This window comes from Annulohypoxylon truncatum (assembly GCF_022578515.1).
Source record: "Annulohypoxylon truncatum strain CBS 140777 unplaced genomic scaffold F4807scaffold_1, whole genome shotgun sequence".
Taxonomy (NCBI): domain Eukaryota; kingdom Fungi; phylum Ascomycota; class Sordariomycetes; order Xylariales; family Hypoxylaceae; genus Annulohypoxylon; species Annulohypoxylon truncatum.
The window spans coordinates 344,598-367,376 of NW_025953787.1; the positions used below are offsets into that span (position 1 = coordinate 344,598).

At 49.5% G+C, this 22,779-nt stretch overlaps 8 protein-coding genes across 8 annotated transcripts; 7 read left to right on the forward strand and 1 right to left on the reverse strand.

Moving 5' to 3' along the window:
• The first annotated feature begins 1,444 nt into the window (after positions 1-1,444).
• Positions 1,445-1,757, forward strand: F4807DRAFT_403966 (uncharacterized protein). Its single transcript, XM_047996065.1, has one exon. It carries the CDS (start codon positions 1,528-1,530, stop codon positions 1,720-1,722), a length of 195 nt encoding a protein of 64 aa, XP_047859130.1. The 5' UTR covers positions 1,445-1,527; the 3' UTR covers positions 1,723-1,757.
• A 237-nt stretch (positions 1,758-1,994) lies between these two features.
• On the forward strand, positions 1,995-3,252 carry F4807DRAFT_403970 (uncharacterized protein). Its single transcript, XM_047996066.1, has one exon. The coding sequence runs from the start codon at positions 2,435-2,437 to the stop codon at positions 2,987-2,989; it is 555 nt and encodes a 184-aa protein (XP_047859131.1). The 5' UTR covers positions 1,995-2,434; the 3' UTR covers positions 2,990-3,252.
• Positions 3,253-3,399: 147 nt separating this feature from the next.
• F4807DRAFT_403972 (ATP-NAD kinase) lies at positions 3,400-5,766 on the forward strand. The gene is made up of 3 exons (XM_047996067.1): positions 3,400-3,691; positions 3,761-4,898; positions 4,971-5,766. Exons 1-3 carry the CDS (start codon positions 3,581-3,583, stop codon positions 5,420-5,422), a joined length of 1,701 nt encoding a protein of 566 aa, XP_047859132.1. The 5' UTR covers positions 3,400-3,580; the 3' UTR covers positions 5,423-5,766.
• A 938-nt stretch (positions 5,767-6,704) lies between these two features.
• On the reverse strand, positions 6,705-7,807 carry F4807DRAFT_455067 (uncharacterized protein; the record flags this gene model as incomplete). The annotated part of the gene is made up of 4 exons (XM_048000654.1): positions 6,705-6,916; positions 6,990-7,301; positions 7,355-7,653; positions 7,713-7,807. 4 exons carry the CDS (start codon positions 7,805-7,807, stop codon positions 6,705-6,707), a joined length of 918 nt encoding a protein of 305 aa, XP_047859133.1.
• A 1,831-nt stretch (positions 7,808-9,638) lies between these two features.
• F4807DRAFT_403979 (alpha/beta-hydrolase) lies at positions 9,639-12,673 on the forward strand. Its single transcript, XM_047996068.1, has 4 exons — positions 9,639-10,354; positions 10,441-11,709; positions 11,767-11,838; positions 11,888-12,673. Exons 1-4 carry the CDS (start codon positions 10,073-10,075, stop codon positions 12,518-12,520), a joined length of 2,256 nt encoding a protein of 751 aa, XP_047859134.1. The 5' UTR covers positions 9,639-10,072; the 3' UTR covers positions 12,521-12,673.
• A 1,737-nt stretch (positions 12,674-14,410) lies between these two features.
• Positions 14,411-15,820, forward strand: F4807DRAFT_403982 (DUF636 domain protein). Its single transcript, XM_047996069.1, has one exon. The coding sequence runs from the start codon at positions 14,427-14,429 to the stop codon at positions 15,546-15,548; it is 1,122 nt and encodes a 373-aa protein (XP_047859135.1). The 5' UTR covers positions 14,411-14,426; the 3' UTR covers positions 15,549-15,820.
• A 365-nt stretch (positions 15,821-16,185) lies between these two features.
• On the forward strand, positions 16,186-17,593 carry F4807DRAFT_455070 (translation elongation factor Tu; the record flags this gene model as incomplete). The annotated part of the gene is made up of 2 exons (XM_048000655.1): positions 16,186-16,392; positions 16,463-17,593. The coding sequence occupies 2 exons, from the start codon at positions 16,186-16,188 to the stop codon at positions 17,591-17,593; spliced, it is 1,338 nt and encodes a 445-aa protein (XP_047859136.1).
• A 2,369-nt stretch (positions 17,594-19,962) lies between these two features.
• F4807DRAFT_3458 (MFS general substrate transporter) lies at positions 19,963-22,487 on the forward strand. Its single transcript, XM_047995408.1, has 4 exons — positions 19,963-21,008; positions 21,066-21,329; positions 21,396-21,795; positions 21,856-22,487. Exons 1-4 carry the CDS (start codon positions 20,489-20,491, stop codon positions 22,463-22,465), a joined length of 1,794 nt encoding a protein of 597 aa, XP_047859137.1. The 5' UTR covers positions 19,963-20,488; the 3' UTR covers positions 22,466-22,487.
• The last annotated feature ends 292 nt before the right edge of the window (positions 22,488-22,779 follow it).

Sequence of the window (22,779 nt, forward strand, 5' to 3'; positions counted from 1 at the left end):
AACCCCGCGCATGGCTTGGAGCTTAGCTCTAGACGCCGTCTCTTTGCCCTACGTAGCGCCCCGACAATCTCGGCACGGGGATAAGCCGGGAACTCGGCGTCTCAGCCACGACGGGATGCCGCTGATAATAAATGCGCCGACTCGGCATTCCCGAATGTTGTTCAGACGCCGCTGAGCTTATACCCGGTCTTGGGCGGGGCCGGAGTCTGTTGTTTGGTGCTGACCAAGTCCGAGTAAAAATAGCTTTATGTGGTGCTTACTGAGGCCGTATCGTCGATCAATGTCGAGAACAACTGTCGTGCTGTATATTTGGGTTTGGAGTCAAGGAATTTAGATTTTACACCTAATTAAGAGTCATTCACTATCCAGAAATGATTATATTATCTCTTGAGAGATACAGGAACTGGAATTCAATGAGAATTCTCAATATCCAAGCTAGCCCCTATTTTTTCGACTACAGCTTAACAACAACTTTATTGCCCTTAAATAAGTAACATCGTACTTAAATTGATGAATCTTCCTATTATAATACTTCATAACCGTCCAACATTTGCGCGTAGTGCTACGAAATACGGTATTGTCGTTGCATTTTACTGAGGTAGTTAAAGGGGTAAAATGGGCACTTATCCAAGTAAATAATATGTCGAAAAGATTCAAAGCTCTCGCTTATGAAATTAGGTAAATACTCAATTCAAGGATATTCTATTATTGCTTCATGTTCCAACAGGCACTGCCTTTGTCCTTAGTGGACTTAACGTTCCTCCCGTAAAAGAAACATCGTGTGCTGTAACGTCTTTGTTCCTACCGAAAACAACCGCTCCCGTATCTGTCTTATGCACTGGGCAATGTCAATCGTGTGGACAATGGAATCCACGCTGGAACCTATCAAAAGTCTATTCCCTGAACATGTCGCATCTCAACAATATTGTTGTGTAAGTTTTCCGTGATGCTCGTATAGAGTCGTCTTGTATCATTCAGAACAGTCTTTACATCGACAGCCATCATGGCCACACCGTTGCGTATGTATAATCACCATATTTGGGTACCTGTGTATGAGTTAGTAATAAGTCTGACTTCTTTAGTTCAACTGTTCCGACGACAGGTGGACCCAGAAGTGAATTTAACATTTTACGACGCCCGAGCAGCGTACCGCTATACCCGAGAGTTCTTCAATAATAATGCGAGTTTTATAAATTTTCGAAGGGTCATGGGATTCGGTTCTTCAGGAATTGTAACTCTATGGCAGGTAACAGATGAAGAGAACCGACACTTGCGCGATGTTGCAGTCAAGCTACCGGTTCAGATATATGACCCCCATTTCCGCATGGAGATGAGTTGGATGGCGGTAGGTTTCCCGCTTATACTATCTTCCCAAACAAATCGGTTAGAAATGTAGCTAAAAGTTATACGCAGGTGACTTTCAAATCGTGTGAACATTTTGTCCAGCTTGTTGATCTCCCGAACAACGTTCTTGCCCCGGGTAGATATAACAACTTCCACGATTTCGATAGTGATGCTGGGGCCGTAATGGTAATGGAATATTTCTCGAGAGGCGAACTGAATGATATTCTGTGTCGGATGAACGAGGCGGCTAGGGCCAACGTTAACCTTCCCGACGACGAAAAAACGTTGGAATTTATACCGCATCGTATATTATGGAGGATGTTTCTTTGCTGTAGGATGCCGTATCCAGCAAAAATACCAAGTATTTCACTAATATGACTTTTCAACGACGTTAGTCGCCAAAATGTGTGTAGGGATGGCCTACCCACCGCCAGACTACCGCGACACAGCAATTAGCTATAGGGAAACTCTTCCCCGAGAACAGAGCGACGAAGGCTCCAGGCAGATTATGCATTTTGATATGCATCCTCAGAACAGTATTCGCCCATGTACGAGTCTAGAGGTTTCTGTGCTAACCCATCCTAGTATTCATAGAGAAGACTCGTTTCTCATATGAGCATAACTACGCACCACGGCTGAAGGTTAATCTCTATCATGACCCAAATATCATACTCGATTTTTCGCTAACATTGAATCTAGTTGGGTGATTTCGGGCTTTGTACCGAGTGGGATGAGGAGGTAAGTCCTGCGTAGATACTCCTTTCATTGTTCTAGCCTCTTGAGAACAAATGTGTATACCGAGTTCCATAACCTAAGAGACCAATTACTTACCGTTCGAAAAAATGATAGTGGACCGACGAAGAGTATGTTATCAAACAAGTACTTAAACATCGACATGTTTCTGATGGTCTACTTTAGGAAGCTCGCCTCCGCCAATGTTGGAAAACCGGGATACCAAGCACCTGTAAGCCATCTTTTTGAAAGTAGTCAGAGAAGACGAAATATTGTGTGAACGCTAAATATCAACATAGGAGCAACGCGACGAAAGGTGGATCTTAGACGACTATGCATTCGGAGATCATACTAATGTATGGAACGCGGGATACGTACGTCTGGCCAACTCTGGCCAACAAACCTACAGTCTGCGTTAACAAGAATGGATACTAAACCCATTTCACAGCTTATGTTCAACACGATGACCTTCTACTTCACGGACGACCCAGATTGGAAACCACGAGACTGTGTCGTGCAGGGTGAAGGAGACCACTACGAAATCGTCAACACGTGGGCTCCCTATCTCGTCGGCTTTAGTGTTTACGCCGAATTCCAAAAGTACGAGATCGAACTGCGCTCGTTGGTAGCCCGGTGCATGGCGGACAATCCCGCAGACCGGCCGACCCTGGGTGAGCTCATCGAGACTATCGAAGAGAACATGAGGCGCGGAGACGAGGATGCGGACGAGGAGTTTAGAAGGTGGGAAGAGATAAGGCGCATAGATCCGAGAGCGCAGAAGCCGCCCGTGGATGTCAGGAGACCTCCTGCGGCTGAGACCAATGACCTGCTAAAAAGATGGGCTCAGGAATATATCTACCAGCCGATTAACCGGCAGGATCCATATGAAGACTTGTGGAATACGAGTGTTTAGACTGCCGGGGATAGTTGAAAATGCATACTTAGATCACATGGCATGAGGGTCTTTTGTTTTGGGTTACTCGTTAGCCGGAATTAGAGAGTACGTGCATATGTAAACTCCGTTGACATATTCTGCCTTTTGGAAATGTAACTATTGCTCAGAATAAGGCTGGAGCGAGTTGAAAAGGATTGATATATAGATCAAATCGAGTATTTCCGGAATTTATATGCCAGTTCTCGAAGAATTGGGGGGAAAAGCTCTAGAATTGAAGCAGGAAAACGGCGTTGTAAAGTTGAAGTTAAGCTTGGTGGGTAGGTGACTCAGTAAATAAAGAAAGTCCATCTAATCTAATCGATAAGGGAACTGCGGGGCATGAGTAAGAGCCATTCTGAGCATCTTTTTAACAGGGACTGACGCAATCACTTCCAAATGTTTGTTCCGTCTCATCGTCCCACTGAGCGAAGCTTGTGATTTATAAATGGGGTTTGAGCTCTCATTTTCGAGACAATTTTTTATATTATACATTCGGATGGTTACCAACTAGAGGATACATCTTTTAGTGATCAAAACGAATACTTCCTCTTTTCTTATTCGGCCTTAACCATGAACGGGTTCGCCGGCGCACATGAATCGCACGACGCAAATGCAGATCAACATAGTCAGTACGATGACCATTATTCAAGCACAAGTGACGATGACAACGATGCAGTTGAGGTATGTAATATATCTCATCTCAGCCAACCGCCATACAGAAGATCCGTTGTTAAAATTTAATTTGAGCAGGTCACTTTTGACCCGGCGAGTCCTTACCGACGGAAAAGTTCTTTAATATATAGCGAAGCAAATGCCCCAAAAATTGCAGGGTACAAATCAAAGGCGGCAGCCAGTCAATGTTTAGTTCATCAATTTCTTGAAGGGTATAGAAACGAAAAGCGTAAAAGCACCGATCTAGAGCATGTTGGTCAGATGCATGAAGACGTCGCTGATGAAGTTGGCCTTGATCATTTCGTTGAGCCTAAGGGTACAGCGGCTAGTCCACAGCTAAATGGAACGTCCAGAGACCTAGATAGCGATGCCAGCACGGAGACGGGGCAACCCGACCAAGAATCGTGGCGGAAATCCAGACTTAACTTAGATCATAACGAAGGCCTCAACAGCCGGTTACTTACAAAGAAACAATTGACTGATATGGCCTGGGGAGTCCGGGAACTGAGCCGGAGACTAGGAAGCATACGGCTTAAGTTCAAAGTCAGAAGCGTCTTCCTCCTAACAAAAGCTTATGACCGCGAATTGATACCAAAAACGAGATTAGTAGCGAAATGGCTACTTAGTAAAGCAAGAGACGTCCGGTATATCGTCTACGTGGAAGAGAGCTTAAAAAGTAACGATGAATTCGATGCGCCTGGGTTGCTGCAAGAGCTGGGCCAAGAGTACTGCGATTCTGACGTTCATGCCGCGAAGAAATCGTTGGAAAATCGATTACGCTTCTGGAACGAGAAAATGTGCCGCAAGCGCCCGCACACGTTCGACTTCGTCATCACCCTCGGAGGCGACGGGACGGTCCTTTATGCCAGCTGGTTATTCCAGCGGATAGTACCCCCCGTTCTCAGTTTTTCGCTAGGCAGCCTCGGATTTCTCACGAAATTCGAATTCAGCGAGTACGAAGAAATCCTGTCCACGGCTTTCAGGGAAGGCGTAACCGTGAGCCTACGCCTGCGATTCGAAGGGACGGTCATGCGAAGCCAAAAGAAGACAAACCAGCTAACGCAGAACGAATACGTGGACGAGCAAGGGACGCATCGCAAACGCGATTTGATAGAGGAGCTCATCGGCGAAGAGCAGGACGACGAGCGCACGCACAAGCCCGACGGAACCTACGAGATCCTCAACGAGATCGTGGTAGACCGGGGTCCGAACCCAAGTAAGCAGCCGCCGTCCCCAATCCCCACAATAGCGGACGTAGCAAACTCACCAGCGTCATCAACCACAACAGCAATGTCGTCGACGGAGATCTTCGGCGACGACGAGCACTTCACGTCGGTGCTGGCGGACGGCGTGTGCGTGTCGACGCCGACGGGGTCGACGGCGTACAACCTGGCGGCGGGCGGGTCGCTGTGCCACCCGGACAACCCGGTGATGCTGGTGACGTCGATCTGCGCGCACACGCTGTCCTTCCGGCCCATCATCCTGCCCGACACGATCGTGCTGCGCATCGGCGTGCCCTACGACGCGCGCACCGGCAGCTGGGCCAGCTTCGACGGCCGCGAGCGCGTCGAGCTCGGGCCCGGCGACTACGTCACCGTCAGCGCGAGCCGGTTCCCGTTCGCGAGCGTCCAGCCCCAGGGCCGGAGGGGCGAGGACTGGGTCAAGAGTATTAGTGCCAAGTTGGGCTGGAACACGCGCCAGAGGCAGAAGAATGATGGGTATAATCAGTGGAATAAGTAAAGTGGAAAAGGGTTAGATGGATGGGTAGGTAAATATATGGATGGTTTTATAGGGAAAGGAAAAGAAGCTTGGAGTTATGGAGTGTGGAAAATGGGTTAGCAATGGGTGGCTTTTGGGTGGTACGACTAGATGGGAGGTTTAGAATATTGTGGGAGATAGGTATCGCACGCCGTGGAGCCAGGTATCGGGTATTAAGTCGGCCGCGGTTGAGGCGTAAGGTATTATACTGTCTTACCTACCACCTAGGTACTCGAGGGAGGTAGATATCTACGATGAAGAGCTATGTGTATAACAGCTTTCGGTATTGAGAAGATGAGATCTCAACTATAACTTATTGAGGTGAAGCCTATCTCCCTTGGCAGTCTGTGCAGTGGACCTCATCTCATTCTCCACCCTCCATCGTGGAATATTTCCAAGCGTGTGCTGAGTCCCGCATCGGTCACGGTAACGTAGCAATAATGTTTGAGCTGTTTCGTCCTTACTAGATCCCGAGACGGTGCCATATCGCGTAGGAAAGGAAGAAGGAAGAGAAGGGCTGGGGTATGCAAGAAATTCCTTAGCGTGAGAGCCGGTCCTTGCCCTCGCGGTGCGCCGGGGGATTTTTGAGGCTGCTTGGCGATGGAGATGCTTTTTTCTTTGGCCTCTTGGCCTTGTCGCAGCGTTGCGGAGGACGCGCGTTGAAACGCTCGGGGCTTTTCATAGGGAGTTACGTGTGCGCTGCTTCCCGAGGACGGAAATTGGCGCATCAGATCGCATTGCGTTCAATTCTTGGTAGTTTGATTCTTAGTGTGAAGTTGGCTTGTTATAGGATTTCGATATGTCCTTGGTGATTCCATACAACTTTCGGTTTGACGACCTAGCAAGTTCTTCGTCCATTAGAAAAGGTCTATCAATTGCTATATTCACAACATTCGGAAGATTTCTCAAATCACTAGTTCAAAATGAGAATGATCTTTTCGTCCGGTCTCAGCCCGAAATAAACAGGCTGGTCGTGAATTGTTTATACTACTGACTACCGTAGATTTTTATAAGCCGAAGCAATCACTCTAGGAGAGATTACCGTAACCAGCTGATGCTAAGAAATACATATGTGCCGCGCGTTATATGTGAATAAATCGTCCCAACCGTCAATCCCCTGCCCCCGTAGACTCCCGGAAATGGTATCAAAAAAACGACGATGAAAATGCCTTTTGTACAGAAGCAAATAGAATGAGATACTAGGTAATAAGGTAATAATTATCGGTGTTCGGGCAATCGTTTTTTTCTTTTTCTTTTGCTTGCCTTACTCCTGTGTCTGATCTATCGCGGCATCATCGGCGTCTTCTGTCGTCTCGACGAACGTCATCGTGAACCCTTGGCTGTCGTCGACATTTAGGTTGATCGAGTCAATGACATCGTTCGAAGATGAACTTTGTCGCTTAGCCACGGCCGGGAGTTTTGCGACGGGGAGGGACTCCACGGAGCGAGTTTCGAGTTCACTAGATGTCTGGATAGCTTTCAGAACGGTACTAGTTAGCATGCCATGTAGTATAAACGTCGATAGTCGGGATAGGGGTCATTTACTCACCGGCAGGGACACCGCGCTTGACGTACATGCGCGTGACCTTGGTTCGTCGGCGGGGCTGCGCAGAAGATTCATCACGCTTGGCAGCGGCATTAGCGGCCGCACCGACAGCGCCACCCTTATTATCAACAATGATACCGACACCAGCACCACCCTCACCAGTACCAAGCTGGATTAGAGGACCCTTGGTCAAGGCCGCCTCGGCGAAGGTGAGAGCTCGGTCGAAGCCGGCGAGGTCACGCTTAGCCTTGGGCGATTCATCCTCACGGGGAGCGATCTCCTTGCCCATGCCCTGAAGACCAGATATTTGAGTAGCTAGAGGTATATTAATATCTTATTATCATCAAGATATAACGGTGGCTATTTACCTTGCTGTTGCAAGTTGGGGTCTACGGTAGTAGAACCTGAGGACGGAGCGGGAGCCTCAGTGGCTTCATTAGAAGCGGGGGTATCGGCGGCAGCAGCGGCGTTGTTGCTTTCGGCGGCCACGACGGTGTCCCCGGCAGCGGGGGTGGAAGCGGCGGCGTTGTTGGTGCCAGCTTCGGGCACAGCAGCAGCATTGTTGGCAGTTCCAGTCGCAGCATTGACTGCGGCACCCTCCAATGCGTTCATCAAGTTCGTTACGTCTTGGCCCCCGCCGAACGAGATCTCACCATCACCGACTACCCTGTATAATATGAATTAGATATCTTGAAAAGCTATATATCCGCACGGATCAGGACGTACAATGCGGGGGAGTATGCGCCAAGGTTGATGTTCAAAGGAAGAGCGTTGACGCTAGCTAAGAAGCCGGCAACGGCAATCATCCGATAGCTGACCATTTTTGCTGGTGGCTTTTTGGCTTATTGCTTAGGATATAGAAAGAGCGAAAATAGATATTACAGTAGTATAAAACGACCAGCGGCGACCAGCGGAAGAAGCAAATACAGATTAACTGTTTCAAAGGAAAATAGGAAGAGACCGGAAACGAAAACTTTAGGACGATGACTTGAGCACAGCTGAGTGATCCCAAAACTCGATAATCGGGGCCGACGACGACCTTCATATACGCCGAAGTCTAGACATCCTAGATAATCGAATATTCCCACTCATCCAGTCGGGACCTCGAAAGCCAAGTGGCCAAGGCAGGTGGACATGGGATGTCTATTCCCCTCCGATGCCAAGGTGTTTCTCCTTCGACATACATGTTAAAAATATCTCGAGCAAGGTGTTTGGTGTATCACGTAGGCGGAGAGAGATCTCTCTCGCGGGTCTACTCCAGCTCGTTCTCCATTGGAAGCGGAGTTTAAACAACGTTATCAGTGCTTGAAACGGAGGTGAACGACCGGGGTAGGAATAAACAAGATCACGGATGCAGCTATGACCGTGCTGAGTACGTGACAATGAGGCTCTTGGCTGAACCCGCCAAGTGCCGTAGGTCAGTCAATGCGACAGCCTAGAAATATCTGCGTAGCCGCAAGAGGCAAAAGGCGAATGTGTGAGATGAGTATCAATCCAGGGCGGATCATTCAGTCTTGAGACCTGCCAAGTGACCAGGGTGGTATTCTCCCCACGTCTAGCACGCACAAGCTTGCCCAGAAACAACAAGCTTCGTCGCCTAGCGACTATCTGATTCGCTCGTCTCGTATAATTTACCGGCAATCTAGATTAGCTCTGAAGGGTCTTTGTCTCGAGAACCAACTTGACTAGTACAGCCAAGGCTGCAAGAGAGGCATCCTCTTTTGAGATGAGTATCGTTGGACCTTGAATATTTGAGAGACTGTCACTCGTAGCCAACGTAAGCATTGCTGTACATTGTTTCGGGAGATGACTAGTTCAAGAATGGCGAATTGCTATGAGGCTTACCAAGGACATACTGCCCCTATTCATTTCCATCCTAGGATTTAGGTGAGTAGTTAAACAGTTAGTTTCGTAGAAAATGTGATGTTAGACTAGCATTACGAGCTGAGAATGAAGTCTATGAAAATCCACATAATACATTAATTATAAGTCGTAGATCATACAAAGTGTGCCTATTTCTAGATATTAGCAGCAGCTGGTGAGATGTATTGTCTCGCGTTTCCAAGTCGAGTTGCTATGAATAGTACGGGAAGTTTGGATGAAAGAGTAGATCACGGGCTGGGCCATGGAACCAAACTTACGAAATACAGAATATTAAAGCTTGGTTCACATCAAGCAAAACTGCCAAGTTGAGTCAAGACCGGATCTCTCGCACACCATCCTTAGCCGCATCGGGACCGTCGATGAAGCAAAGCCAAGAGATTGGTGCTGGACCAACTCAGGAACGGAAACGAGCTCTTTTCTTGGCCATTTTTAGCATATTTCGCACATCACCACGTGCATATATCTTTTCCTTTCCGCATGTCTCACATCCTCTTAAGGCTTAACGTTTAGGTTATGATCGGGTAGTGATCGAAATCTTTTGGGAAAAATGAGGATCGTAGAGAGGACAGAGAATTCCCACATTTTACTGAGTCCGAGATGAATTGGAGACTTTCAAACCCAACCCACTGCGGGGGAGTTGGGGTAAGACTGAGTTTTAGTCAGCAAAGTGACTTTACAGTACATACGTACTTTGTATTCGCACGGCGGGCGGACCCTCGGTCATCTTCGTAACTTGATAAGTATTATCTATCAACTCAACTCAATTCAATTCAATTCAACTCAGCTACCACACGCATATTGTCATTGGTCTTTGCACTTCTGGTCTTGGAATCTCTAGCATTCACAAGAATACTGATACCAGCCCTTCGCTTCTTTACTCAACCCTACGGTTGAGCCGAAGTGGGAGCCATCACTCAGCTTCTTGGCACGGTCAAGAGGCACAGTGATTGGCAGCACCATCAGCACTGACTCCAATCGTCTGCGTGGGTAAATGAGGTGTGTTACACTGACTCTACCTCGGCGGCTGCCTATCAATCCTTCCAGAGACAGCAAGCCACGGCGCTATCTGATTTTACTTCTTTCAGCTTAAGACAACTCCAGGCTATCACTTTCAAACGGAGCAACCGTGTTCGTTCAATGTGCTTCATGAACCAAATCTTCAACTGCTCTCTTCTGAACAACCGGTGAACGTGTCAAAACAAATGTCATCTTTAGAATCGTCCATGTCGCCTCTCATCAAAGAGAAGCAGGATAACGTATATCGGTCTGATGTCCGAACACCGCCAAGGCACCCGAGTTGGGGCTGGGGACGTCTGGGAGTTGTGTTATTGGCTGTTGTATCTGGCGTGGGAGTTATCAGCCATTTTGGGCATGGCCGCATCAATTATGGCTTTCATTTTCCGAGTTCGGGGTATCAGACGCCGTCGTCGTCAGAGACTCCAGAACCGTCGGACGCTCCAGAAGGATGGACCGAATGGTCAGACGTAAGCTTTCCTAAAGACGCATGAGACCGCGTCGTCTATCGTGAGAATGTAGTTAATGTTGACATTGCTATCTCTTCGCGCATTAGATCACCCCGAGCGAGAAGCTCATCTGGCAGCCATGCTTCCAAATCTACGGCCCTGACTTCCAGTGCGCTCGATTAACTGTGCCTATGGACTACCACCGGCCGTTGAACGAGTCGGCAGACCATCCGAAGGTGCATTTAGCCCTGGTCCTGAAACCCGGTATCAACCGTACCGAGGACCCGTCATCCTTCGGAGAGTCTCCCTTGCTGGTCAACCCCGGTGGTCCCGGGGGTAGCGGGGCTGGCTTCGCATTGTCAGCTTCTGGGTTGCTTCAGACAGCTGTCGGCAGGGACCGTGACGTTATTGGGTTCGATCCGCGAGGTGTTGGGGCTACCACGCCTAAGGCTGATTGCTTCGTAGCACCTGATGACCCTTTCGGACTCGATGGACGTAATGTCGCCTATATGCAGCGGCTAGGCTGGCTCACCTCCGGCCATGACGTAGGCATTGTAAACTCCAGCAATGTTGCGCTCAGCAAGCTTAACGCTAGGTCGAAAGCGCTCTCTAAGCTATGTAAGCGTGTCGATGATGTTTACGGCAACGACAGCATTTTCCGGTATTCGAATACTCCCAACGTTGCACGGGATATGCTATCTATCGTCCATGCTTGGGACGAGTGGCGATCGGTCCCCGACGTCAAACCCGCCAAGTCCAACCAGAAACTGGAGCCCACAGATGGGCAACAGACCGTTACTAAAATAGAAGCTCAGGATAGCACACAGGGTAAATTGGTCTATTGGGGGTTTTCGTACGGGACTTTACTGGGAGCCACGTTCGCCTCTATGTTCCCGGACAAAGTTGGTCGAATTATCCTAGACGGCGTCGTCGACGCGGACCACTATGTCAGTCCTATGTTGGATAACGCCATATTCGATACCGATGCGATATGGGACAAGTTTTTCTCTTACTGTGCCGATGCTGGATCGCGATGTCCGTTCTACCAGTCCGGAGATAAGCCCGGAGACATCAAGAGCCGGGTTGATGGCACTATGAACTGGCTCGAGAAAGAGCCCGCAATCGTTTTGCCCTACCAGGCAAACGTACCTCTCTTGATTACAGCCAGTGACGTAAAGATGATCATATTCTCAGGTCTTTATTCCCCGATTGCCTCCTTCCCCGCCATCGCTACACTCCTTAGAGCTATTGTCGATGGCAACCTAGACAGCTTCGTGACTAGCCCAGCACCGACAGTGCTTTGCCACAACTTAACTCTACCCCAATGGCCGGACGATGCCCAGAAGGTGATCGGATGTAGCGATAAACGGTACAAGGTGAAATTCCACAACTCCGCCAAAGTTGCCCTCGATACCGGTTCTGACATGTAGTAGCTCAACGATGACCTAGATAGTCTTCAGGCGCGCTTCGAGGCGATGGCCAACTTTTCCTCCTTCGCCGATGTTGTAAGTAATCTCACAGCTCCATTCTGAAGGAACCTTCTAATCGTATTAGTGGATGAATGTTGGCTTCAACTTAGGCTGTAATGGGTGGGATATCGAAAGCAAAGACCCACCAATGCGCTGGGACGACCATCCAGCTCATAAACAGGAACCTATCGAAACCAGCTTCCCGCTCCTTTTCTTATCTAACCATTTCGACCCCGTCACACCGTTACGCTCTGCTCTAAAAATGACGCGCAAGTTTTCACAAGCAAGTATCATAGAGCAGATCGCAGAGGGCCATTGCACTGTATCGTGTATCTCGTTCTGCACGATCGGCCATATACAAGCGTACTTCAACAAGGGAATCTTGCCGCCCGCACCGAAGTTCGACTCGGATGATGAGGGGCAGTGGACGACTTGCTCGTGCAACGAGAAGCCCTGGAAGTCGCTTAACGACAGGATGGGAGTTCCACAATCGAACGGCGGTGCTCTGTTAGAAAAAGTAGAAGGGGAAGCCGACATATTGGACGGCATGACTGCCGAAGAGGCAAGTCTCATGACGGCTTACGGCGGCCTACGAAATAAGTTTGCCGAGTTTACGGCAGCCCAGCACCAATCCGAATACCGCAATCCAATTCAACTCCCGTGGATGATCAGCTCTTCGTTTATGGATAATGAACATCATACTTGCAGCAAGCCATGAGGGCCGTCAAATCGGAGTCAGGGACATTATACAGGCATTCAGGCAAGCAAGCGTTGTAGGAGCCTGTTTATATGACGTGGAGTTTGATAGCTGAATACTGTCCGCATAACTAGGACAATGTAATATATCACATTTACTTCACAAAACGAACCAAGGTGATAATTCTGTTTGACTGACTAATTTACGAAAGCTAGATAGATACCTATATTACAAATCATCTGCCCTGTCTCGGATACACGCATATCTAGGTACTGTTACGCAGCAATGCCTCTCAAGGACTACTCTCAAGTAACAACATGAGCCAACACAACATCCTTTTCTTGTCCTCTATATCTACCTTCCTATTCATCACCTACGGCAAGTACCGTCGGAAGAGTTCCGGCGATCTCTGCCACGTTGCTGTGCCGCACTATGCATATAGCTCGATTCGGGACAGCATCGTGTGCGTTTCCCCATTCGCTCCTCGCGGACCGAGTACATCGTTTCCAGAATTCGCGTGCGAACCGTGATCGCCCGCAAACCCTAGTGATGAATCCATGCAGGTACCTGCATACCTGCTCACGTCCTCCAATCTTGATTTGCTCTCTTTACCGTGTTTTTGCGTCGTATACTACGGCAAATCGTCACCCTCGCCCGGTTAGAGGAAGAAGACATCATCACGTAAGATGCCGAGGAACGTCGTCCACCGCTCTTGAATTCGGCTTCCTACCTGATTAGGCTGTTAATTAGGTACCCTTACCTAGTTGTGTAACGGCGATCCATTACTGGCAACGCATCGGATGCATGTGAAGATTAACGATCTATCACAATTCCATGTTGTTACGATGCCTTACATCGAATTGCGGCGCACACGACGAGAAGAGCAAGACACCCGACAACTTTCATTCGGTCGGTGTACGGCGGACGGAGGACGGACTCGAAAAGCACATAGCGCGCATGAGAATCGGCCGATAGCCCCAACCTCTGCAACCGCCCTTCCTTCCTCGGGCCGTCCCCTTCGTAATAATGTAAGGGTTATGTATGGTTTGCATCCGATATCATAGTCGCCTCCACGAGTTCCACACTCCTATACATTCTCGACGGAAAGTTTGAAAGAGCTTCATATAATCTGTGCACATATGGCGTACGATAAATATCATACTAAATCCTCACTAAACACAACCTCCACAACCTTCAAATCGAAACGGGCGGGGAAGCAAACCCGATCGTTCCCTGAATCGCCCCAAGTCTGGCTCTGGGTCTAAGCTCTGTCCAGCAGAGCTTGCAGCGCGAGCGAGCTGCACGTTGGTGCAAGATACGTTCCAATCGAATCACCCATGCAGTTTTTAGTGTGAGTTGGTTCCGTCCTCCTGGGATCCATCGACCCATTCCCAAAATACGGGGTTGATTTTTTTCAAATACCATCCATGAGAGGACCGCAATACAATTGAGATTATATTACCATGTATTTGTATCCCCACGTACACATATGCAGACATGACAAGACCGTCGCTTGCTTTCGAGATCTCCGTCCAATGAGATTGGGCGGGTAATACGGCAATAGGCGAATAGCGATTATATATGAGTATGTAAATGACAAGCTGCGCCCTTACGGCGACTATTTGTATGACATACATATGTCGATAGCTGGGACGGAATACTTACGCCTTTATTACGAATTGACCTCTGCATATTAGCTTTGTCTACTCATTCATCTAGACCAACCTTAATTCTCAAAACGGAACCGAGCTAAAGAAAGCCTCTAAACCAGACCGCTTAATCCGGCCCACCAGAGCTCGCGGGCTGAACCTCCATGCGTCTCCCTCCCAGTGCTTCTTTAGCTCAAGCCTTAACCACAGGCACCTCGAGCCAGAACGCACAGGAAAAGAAGGTCAAGGAAAAGGAAAAGGACAAGGACAAGGAAAACATGAACAACCTCGCCACCCTCGTCGTCTTCTACAACCGGGACAAGGTCGCCGAGCCGGACGAGGCGCTCGACACCGAGACCTTCGCCGCGCGGTGCCATTGCGGCAACGTCAACTTCACCGTCACGCTGCCGACCTCGTACCTGCCGCTGAACGCGTACATCTGCTCGTGCACCATCTGCCGGTACACGCACGGCACCTTCGGCAGCTACCACATCTCGCTCCCGCAGGGCGTAGCGCCCGAGTGGACCAACGGCGCGCTGAACCTGGCCGTGTACAAGACGCCGGGCAGCGGCGCGGGCGGCCACGGCCAGCGCTTCTTCTGCCCGCGCTGCGGGGCGCACAACGGGCACTACGAGGCGTGGGCCGCGCAGTGGGTCGTCGAGCCCTCGCTCTTCGACGCGCCCGTCTTCTGGCACTTCCGCGGCATCGGCTTCCCGCGCTCCGCCGGCGACGGCGGCGGCCTGCTCTCCTGGCTGCCCGAGGTCGGCGGCCGCAAGCTGACGCAGGCCAGCCTCGAGCACGACTACGAGCCCGACCACGAGCCCGAGGTCGGCCCGGACGGCGGCGACAGGCTGAGGGCCGAGTGCAAGTGCGGCGGCGTCTCGTTTGCGATCCCGAGGCCCTCGGACAAGGTAAAGGGGGACGAGTACATGGGCAGATACGTGTCGCCGGTGAACCCGGGCAAGTGGAAGGCGTTTATGGATTTCTGCCGCGATTGCAGGCTCGTCTCGAGTGCGCATGGCGTGCCGTGGGTGCTGGTTCCGAGGGCGGTCCTGGAACCGGAGGTCCCCTCAGACTTACGCTTCGGGACAATAAAGACATATAAATCGTCAGAAGACGTCACGAGAGGATTCTGCGGCGTATGTGGTGCGACGATATTCCTCAAGTGCAAGGCTAGAAGCCCGACGGAAGAAACGGAAGTGCTCAATATTGCGGTGGGCATCTTGAGGGCTCCGGAGGGCGCCAAGGCGGAGGATTGGCTCACTTGGAGAGCGGGAAGGCCGGCGTGGGTGGATGATGCGATGGAATACGACCCCGAGTTTATACAAGCTGTTGTAAATGGCCACAGGGAGTGGGCGGTCGAGGAGTATGGGGAGGCGCTAGATTTCGAGGTTATGTAGAGGACATTTCTACTTGAGAAAGTAGATTATACCATTTCCTCTACGAAACCGTGTAGCATATAGCTTATCCATGGATGCTTGGTGTATATTAATGTGAGAAGCCATACACAAGTCTGTGTTGCCTAAGTATATCAAATAGTCATCGTAAGGTACCGTGCCTACATCTGCGAATGATTTTGATGTCTTGTGAAAGGTTGAAGCTGCAACATTTGAAAGTTCCGGGGTCCTTTATTCTAGGCCACCGGGGCAAGTGCCATTGAGTTATTTGCAGCTTCCAATGGTGTACGGGTCCGCAGAGCATTGGCCAATCCCGTATAACCTTAAGCTCATTGTCGCTGCGACTAAAATTCCGTGACTTCGAAGGTCTCAGGTATCCGATACTTCAGATGTGGGGGAGACTACCCCTCTTATCGAGTATAGATACTCTATCGATGATCACTCGATAAGGAAATATGGATATTTCTAGCCAATCAGAGTGCCGATGTAACTTCCAATGAAATTTTTAGCTATTAGGAGCTTTTTTTTATCTTCAACCACAGGTTTTGATTTGTACCCTCTCCACGACAATTCATTACCAATCCCCTCTCTCCGTCTCGATTGGGATACTTAGTTTGGTTGAAGGGCGGTTTTATCCAAGATGTCGGCGTTTTCGCGAACACTGGCGCCATTTGTGCGCGCCTCGCGGCACTCCCTCAGAACCGGCAGCGCCGCCAACCCGTTACAATTTGCTGTGCGACAGCAAAATCTAGCCGCAGCCCTCAACATCACAAGATCATATGCAGTATTCGAGAGAACGAAGCCTCACGTCAACGTCGGTACCATTGGTCACGTCGATCACGGAAAGGTACGCTAGTTATGTAGAATATACGAGTTCCGGAGAACCCCTCATGTCTCTAACTATCCATATAAATTAGACTACTCTATCTGCCGCCATCACAAAGAGACAGGCCGAGAAGGGGCTTGCAAACTTCCTCGAATATGGCGCTATCGACAAGGCGCCTGAAGAGCGAAAGCGTGGTATCACTATCTCTACCGCACATATCGAATATTCCACCGAGAACCGTCACTACTCTCACGTCGACTGTCCCGGTCACGCCGATTACATCAAGAACATGATTACTGGTGCCGCCAACATGGACGGAGCTATCATCGTCGTCGCCGCTTCCGATGGTCAGATGCCTCAAACGAGAGAACATCTTCTACTTGCCCGCCAGGTCGGTGTTCAAAAGATTGTCGTCTTCGTCAACAAGATCGACGTCATCGAGGACCCCGAAATGTTGGAACTTGTCGAGATGGAAATGCGTGAGCTGCTGTCTCAGTATGGCTTCGAAGGAGACGAGACCCCCGTTATCATGGGTTCTGCCCTCATGGCAATGGAGGGTAAGCGGGATGACATCGGTAACTCAAAGATCGATGAGTTGCTGAAAGCCGTCGACGAATGGATCCCTACCCCTCAGCGTGACCTTGACAAGCCCTTCCTGATGTCCGTCGAGGATGTCTTCTCCATCGCTGGTCGTGGAACTGTCGCCTCTGGTCGTGTCGAGCGTGGTACCCTCAAGAGGGACCAAGATGTTGAGTTGGTCGGAAAGGGCTCGGAAATCATCAAGACCAAGGTTACTGATATCGAGACCTTCAAGAAGTCCTGCGATGAATCGCGTGCTGGTGATAACTCGGGTCTGCTTCTGCGAGGTGTCAAGCGAGAGGACATCAGGCGAGGTATGGTTATCGTTAAGCCTGGCACCGTGAAGCCTCACAGCAAATTCCTGGTCTCCCTATACGTCTTGACCAAGGAAGAAGGTGGTCGACACACCGGTTTCACGGAGAACTACCGACCCCAAATGTTCTTACGAACTGCTGACGAGGCTTGCGCGCTTTTCTTCCCCCCAGATGTCGAGGATAAGACCAGACTGGTCATGCCTGGCGATAACGTCGAAATGATGTGCACGCTGCACAACCCTCTTGCCGCCGAGGTTGGTCAACATGTCAACATCCGTGAGGGTGGTCGAACCGTCGCGACGGGTATCATTACACGAGTCATCTCTTGAAGTAGCCTGCGGACTATTTAGGACTAGACTAAGTGTGCAAGGGGGGATAGAACGGGCTATTCGGCTCTACATTTTTATAGCCGGCATGGGGAAAATCGGCGTTGCTCCTCTTGTGTATAAGGGATTTCAGATCATGTATTATATTTTGAGCCCATGTACACCTGGCACCGTCCCCGAGGCTCGTTTAATCTCCCCTCTAGTCTAACGCGTCTTTCATGTAGTTGAGTTGACTATAGAGAATGATGAAACGGTAAAACGACTAAACTAATGAGTTACTCGCATGAAGAAAAACACGTTCCCAGTGCTAAACCCGGCCTTGGGACCGAGAACGGGGCTCTCACTAGCTTACTAGGTAGTGTGCTTCTGATATTACAAAAATATTCCTTTCGTGGCAGCTAAGTATAACTAAACAACTCCACATCTCTTACCGGGCTTCACGAAATTAGGTCAGCTAATTCTGAACACTTGTCTGAATAGGGCATTAAACATTATGGGTTTTCGTGATCCTCGTACATGACTCCAATGCGTGGCATCGAGATGTGCATATGTGTACCTTTGCACACACGATACTACTAGCTTGTATCCCTGCGATTTCCTTGTGATTGAGATCTATTCATACCGGGTTCTGCTCATCCACTTCAGCGGCTATCCACGTGTATTCAGAGAAGACAACCATTTATCTGTCACAGCTAAAGGGGGTCTAGATCCACTTGTCGATGTTGAATATTCCCTACTCTAGCGTCACGACTACCCAACCAACCAGGGATCAGTAGTCCAAACTGTCGACTCCTGTAGTTTTCCTAGCGATTACATCTTTCTTAATGACAAACTTCATCTTTGAATCTCAATACTGAAATGTCTCCTGGAATCTTTGTCTGTTGATCTTGCTTCGTAGGTTGTAGCGGATAGAGCAGACAGAGCAGAGTAAGACGATAATCTCGTGATGTTCTCAGGGGAAGATTAACAAAGGCTTATAACTCAGGCCTCCCATGATTAGGAAACTTCGTTAATCTTAAAACCAGGTAAACGACCCAGAAATTTAACGAAGTATTGATGCCCGATGAAATATGACTCAGTACTAATAATAAAAGAGTATTCAAACACTTTCCATGAATAGCCAAATCGTGCTCTATGCCGAGGGTAAAGAGGTTCCAGGACTCCGTCCAACCGATCGATCCAGCCGAATTAAGCTAGTTCGGGATTTTCAACCGCTCGGGCCAGGTAATTCTCACCTTGCCAAGCTTCGGCGGGCCACGGCTGGGATCGCCGAGACCACGACGGGATCCCGCGTCATGCTAAGCTACAGCAAGACACGCAGGTACTTTATCTGTTCGATGTGATTTTATCAGGTGGTGTAACGTTAAGGGCTCAAACGGAAAGAATCATCCACGATGATGCACCTGTTATCGACGTAACATGGCAACCTGGCTGGCGCAAATCGTAGAAGGATCAGGACGCATTGACGTACTCAGTGTACCCAGAAATGCCTAGGTCAGAATTAGGTCATAGCCAAATCGCAATCTCTTCCCTGGCGCGGTCACCCGATGTCGCTATTGTAAGAAGAGAGGCATTTTTCGAACCGCCAAGAGCTCTCATCCCAACACAGAATGTTAGGATAACGCACAGGTCAGCAAAGGATCAACTCAAGACACCTAGTGTAGAACGAGGAAGCTGTCGTGGGCAGCGCGGGCTTACAGGCGTGGTCCCGTCATTCTATTATCAGGGGCCCACAACGAGACGATTAGCGTACCGGTTCAGCCCGCTCAGCTTGCCAAGTCGCTGTGCCGTTGTCGATAAAATATCGTCTCCTGCTTTTGGTGTACCAAGCTTTCTATTTCCTTAAAGGAAAAAAAAATAATCGTCAACAAAAAAGATCAACAAGATCAATGATGTCTCCGATAACGACCATGACGATAAACAACTTCTTACGTTTACAGTTGCATACGTAATTAATAGTCATTATATAGGGCTCCCTTTTTGAAGCTCTAAAACAGAACCAGATGAAACGTCGACCTGCAAATGAGAGTTATCAATTCGATTCACTGGCTTCCGTTCTCTCGGGTCTTACCGGATTGGGTAAGTGCTTTAACTGAATTTTCCTGTTTTGTGGACCTGCAGCCTGAAGCCGTAAGAGTGGACCCCTGAGAGTTTGCGGCTCGAGACCCACTTGTCGATTGTGGTTCAACTCTTTTCACAACACCACTCGATCTCCTTTTTTTCCCCGTCTTCTCACCCTGACGAGTTTTTGAGTTGATTTTGGTTGGCGAATTGGTTTACTAAGTTGATTATTATTCGAATCAACTTTGGTCATGACTCTCAATTGACTTCAATCATATGTAAATCCTCTCAACATTGATGATCCGGATCTCGAATTCTCGCCGTGTGGCCCCGAATTCACGGTCCCGGCCCTGTGGGTCCTCTCGAACACCGAGATTCGCCGAACCAACTCCCTCGCCCTTAAACATTTACTCGCCTCGCGTCCTCGCGTCTTAGGGTAGAAGCGTCTAAATTAAGCTTTTACTGGCTCCCAGCTTGGGCACTGTCAATAATCTACGAACCTATCCCATCGTTCGTAGCTATGGGGACTTACCCGAACAGGAAACCAAAGTGGTTCCGCCATCGGCTCCTGTCCAGTACCTTCTCGATTTCTCAAAAATCCATTTCCATGATCTCGTGCTAGCCAATAGCGCCCCTTACCAGGTTAACCTGTCAACCAGAGGCAAATAGCCTAGAGCTTCAAGGGTCACTTTTCCTTCACTTATATAAGGGATGGATCCCGCCCCCTTACAACTCTTTATGAGGTTTTATTCTCCCTAGTATATCACTTCCTGAGTGACGTTTCACTTAAACATCCCTCAAGGTATTAATAAATAATAATATTAAAAAAAAATCAAAATGGATTCACGAGATTCATCCACCACAGAGGTGGAACGGCCTTCCACCCAGGCGAGCAACCACCCAGACCGCCAAGACCACCAGATCAAGTACGGGCCAGTCAACCCTCCCGGCTTGGCTCGTCATCCTACGAATCCGTTATCCCGTAATGCCACCAAGGAGACGATTCGAGATCCTAACCTAGATGTGAACTTACCGTACCGAACTCTCTCCAACGAAGCCAACCTTGAAGAATACATCACAGAAACACCATCAGGACAAATACCCGGACCAGTAGAACCTGATGGCGAACACCGATACAAACTTGTCACCTTCGTCCCGGGCGACCCTGAAAATCCTAAGAACTGGTCTAAGGCGTATAAGTGGTACTGCACTATGGTCGTGGCCGTAACCTGTTTCGTTGTGGCTTTTTCATCTAGTGTTGTCACAGCCGATATTGTTGGTGTGGCCGATGAATTTGGTGTTAGTGAAGAGGTCGCATTACTCAGTATCACCTTATTCGTCGTCGGTTTTGGTATTGGTGAGTGAAATCATGTAAATCCGCTACGAATCATTCAATTAACTAACCATTGATAAGGCCCAATGATATTCGCTCCGCTATCAGAAGTTTACGGAAGACGAATCATCTACGGCACGACGCTTTTGGTCGCCGTAGTCTTCATCATCCCTGGTGCCGTCGCGAAGAATATTGCTACTCTCTTAGTCGCTCGAGCCATTGACGGAATCGCCTTCTCTGCGCCAATGACACTTGTCGGCGGTACCTTGGCTGACTTGTGGAGATCCGAGGAGAGAGGTATTCCTATGGCTGCTTTCTCCGCTGCCCCTTTTATCGGTCCTGCTGGTAAGTACTAACATCATTAGACATCTGTTCGTAACAATAACCTTAGTTACTGACTTATTATTATAGTCGGTCCCCTCGTTGGCGGTTTCTTATCTGACGCCTGTGGCTGGCGATGGCTGTACTGGATCCACCTGATTCTCGCTTTCGTCGTCTGGGTCTTGATCACCTTCACCGTGCCCGAGACCTACGCGCCTACGATCTTGGCTAGACGAGCCAAGAAGCTGCGTGAAGAGACCGGCGAAAAAGACTACGTTACAGAAGAGGATATCGACAAGCGACCTTTCGCCGAACGACTGGGAATTTTCTTAGTCCGACCCTTCCAACTTCTCTTCGGCGAACTGATCGTCTTTTTGATCAGTCTGTACATGTCTGTCTTGTACGGTCTGCTGTACATGTTTTTCGTTGCCTTCCCTATCATCTTCCAAGAAGGCAAAAGCTACTCTGCCGGTATTACGGGTCTCATGTTGTAAGTAGAATTCTCCCCAATCGCGCTCTAAACAATAATTCAGCCACTAACACATCCAAGCATTCCCCTAGCCGTCGGCGTCATCGCCTCCGCCATCTGCGCGCCGCTCGTAAACACGCACTACCGGAAGCTGATCTCCAAGCACAACGGCCTCCCCCCACCCGAGCTCCGCCTGATCCCGATGATGTGCTCGTGCTGGTTCATCCCGATCGGCCTGTTCATCTTCGCGTGGACGTCGTACCCGCGGCTGATCTGGGTGGGGCCCGCGCTCGGCGGCTTCCCCATCGGCTTCGGCTTCATCTTCCTGTACAACTCGGCCAACAACTACCTCGTCGACGCGTACCAGCACCAGGCGGCCTCGGCCCTCGCCGCCAAGACCTGCATCCGGTCCTTCTGGGGCGCCGCCGTCGTGCTTTTTACGACGCAGATGTACGCCCGCCTCGGCTATCAGTGGGCCAGCACCCTGCTCGCCTTTATTAGTCTCGCCTGCTGCGGCATCCCTTTCCTGTTCTGGACTTACGGCGAGAAGATCCGCCAGCGTAGTAAATATGCGTATGCCGGCGAGGACGACGAGAAGATCGCGGGGATGGGAGATGGCCCGCTCTCGCGCGAGGACGATTCGGAGGATCAGGATTTGAGGCGTGCGAGGAGTTATGTTAGTAATCCTTGAGCGTTTGTCCGGGTCCGATGGGCAACAAAAAAAACCAACAACAATTACGAGTTTAAAAGGGGTTTTGGGAAACCACGCTCCCTGGCCTGGTTTGGTATATTGGCGTTCGTCGGGGAATAAGAGATCCTCTTGACTGGACCGCCTAAGGCAATTGAGCACCTACGCGGTATAAAACTAAATAAAATACTGCGCCAACGGTGTCGGTGGTGCGTCGTGTTGGCTGGCCACATAACATTAAAAGGGGAGGTGGCCCCGTTCCATTCTATAACTGCGTTAGGGTTGGTTATGGCATGGAATCATATTCTAGGCACGAG

What these genes read in the sequence shown, in the direction of transcription:
- F4807DRAFT_403970 (XM_047996066.1), top strand. Translation starts at nt 2,435, where the DNA reads ATGGAACGCGGGATACGTACGTCTGGCCAACTCTGGCCAACAAACCTA.
- F4807DRAFT_403966 (XM_047996065.1), top strand. Translation starts at nt 1,528, where the DNA reads ATGGTAATGGAATATTTCTCGAGAGGCGAACTGAATGATATTCTGTGT.
- F4807DRAFT_3458 (XM_047995408.1), top strand. Translation starts at nt 20,489, where the DNA reads ATGGATTCACGAGATTCATCCACCACAGAGGTGGAACGGCCTTCCACC. An exon ending in CCCTTTTATCGGTCCTGCTG is followed by an intron (nt 21,330 to 21,395) that starts GTAAGTACTAAC and finishes TTATTATTATAG; the next exon opens with TCGGTCCCCTCGTTGGCGGT. An exon ending in GGTATTACGGGTCTCATGTT is followed by an intron (nt 21,796 to 21,855) that starts GTAAGTAGAATT and finishes AACACATCCAAG; the next exon opens with CATTCCCCTAGCCGTCGGCG.
- F4807DRAFT_403972 (XM_047996067.1), top strand. Translation starts at nt 3,581, where the DNA reads ATGAACGGGTTCGCCGGCGCACATGAATCGCACGACGCAAATGCAGAT. An exon ending in ATGACAACGATGCAGTTGAG is followed by an intron (nt 3,692 to 3,760) that starts GTATGTAATATA and finishes TAATTTGAGCAG; the next exon opens with GTCACTTTTGACCCGGCGAG. An exon ending in AGACCGGGGTCCGAACCCAA is followed by an intron (nt 4,899 to 4,970) that starts GTAAGCAGCCGC and finishes CAACCACAACAG; the next exon opens with CAATGTCGTCGACGGAGATC.
- F4807DRAFT_403979 (XM_047996068.1), top strand. Translation starts at nt 10,073, where the DNA reads ATGTCATCTTTAGAATCGTCCATGTCGCCTCTCATCAAAGAGAAGCAG. An exon ending in GATGGACCGAATGGTCAGAC is followed by an intron (nt 10,355 to 10,440) that starts GTAAGCTTTCCT and finishes TTCGCGCATTAG; the next exon opens with ATCACCCCGAGCGAGAAGCT. An exon ending in GTAGCGATAAACGGTACAAG is followed by an intron (nt 11,710 to 11,766) that starts GTGAAATTCCAC and finishes GACATGTAGTAG; the next exon opens with CTCAACGATGACCTAGATAG.
- F4807DRAFT_403982 (XM_047996069.1), top strand. Translation starts at nt 14,427, where the DNA reads ATGAACAACCTCGCCACCCTCGTCGTCTTCTACAACCGGGACAAGGTC.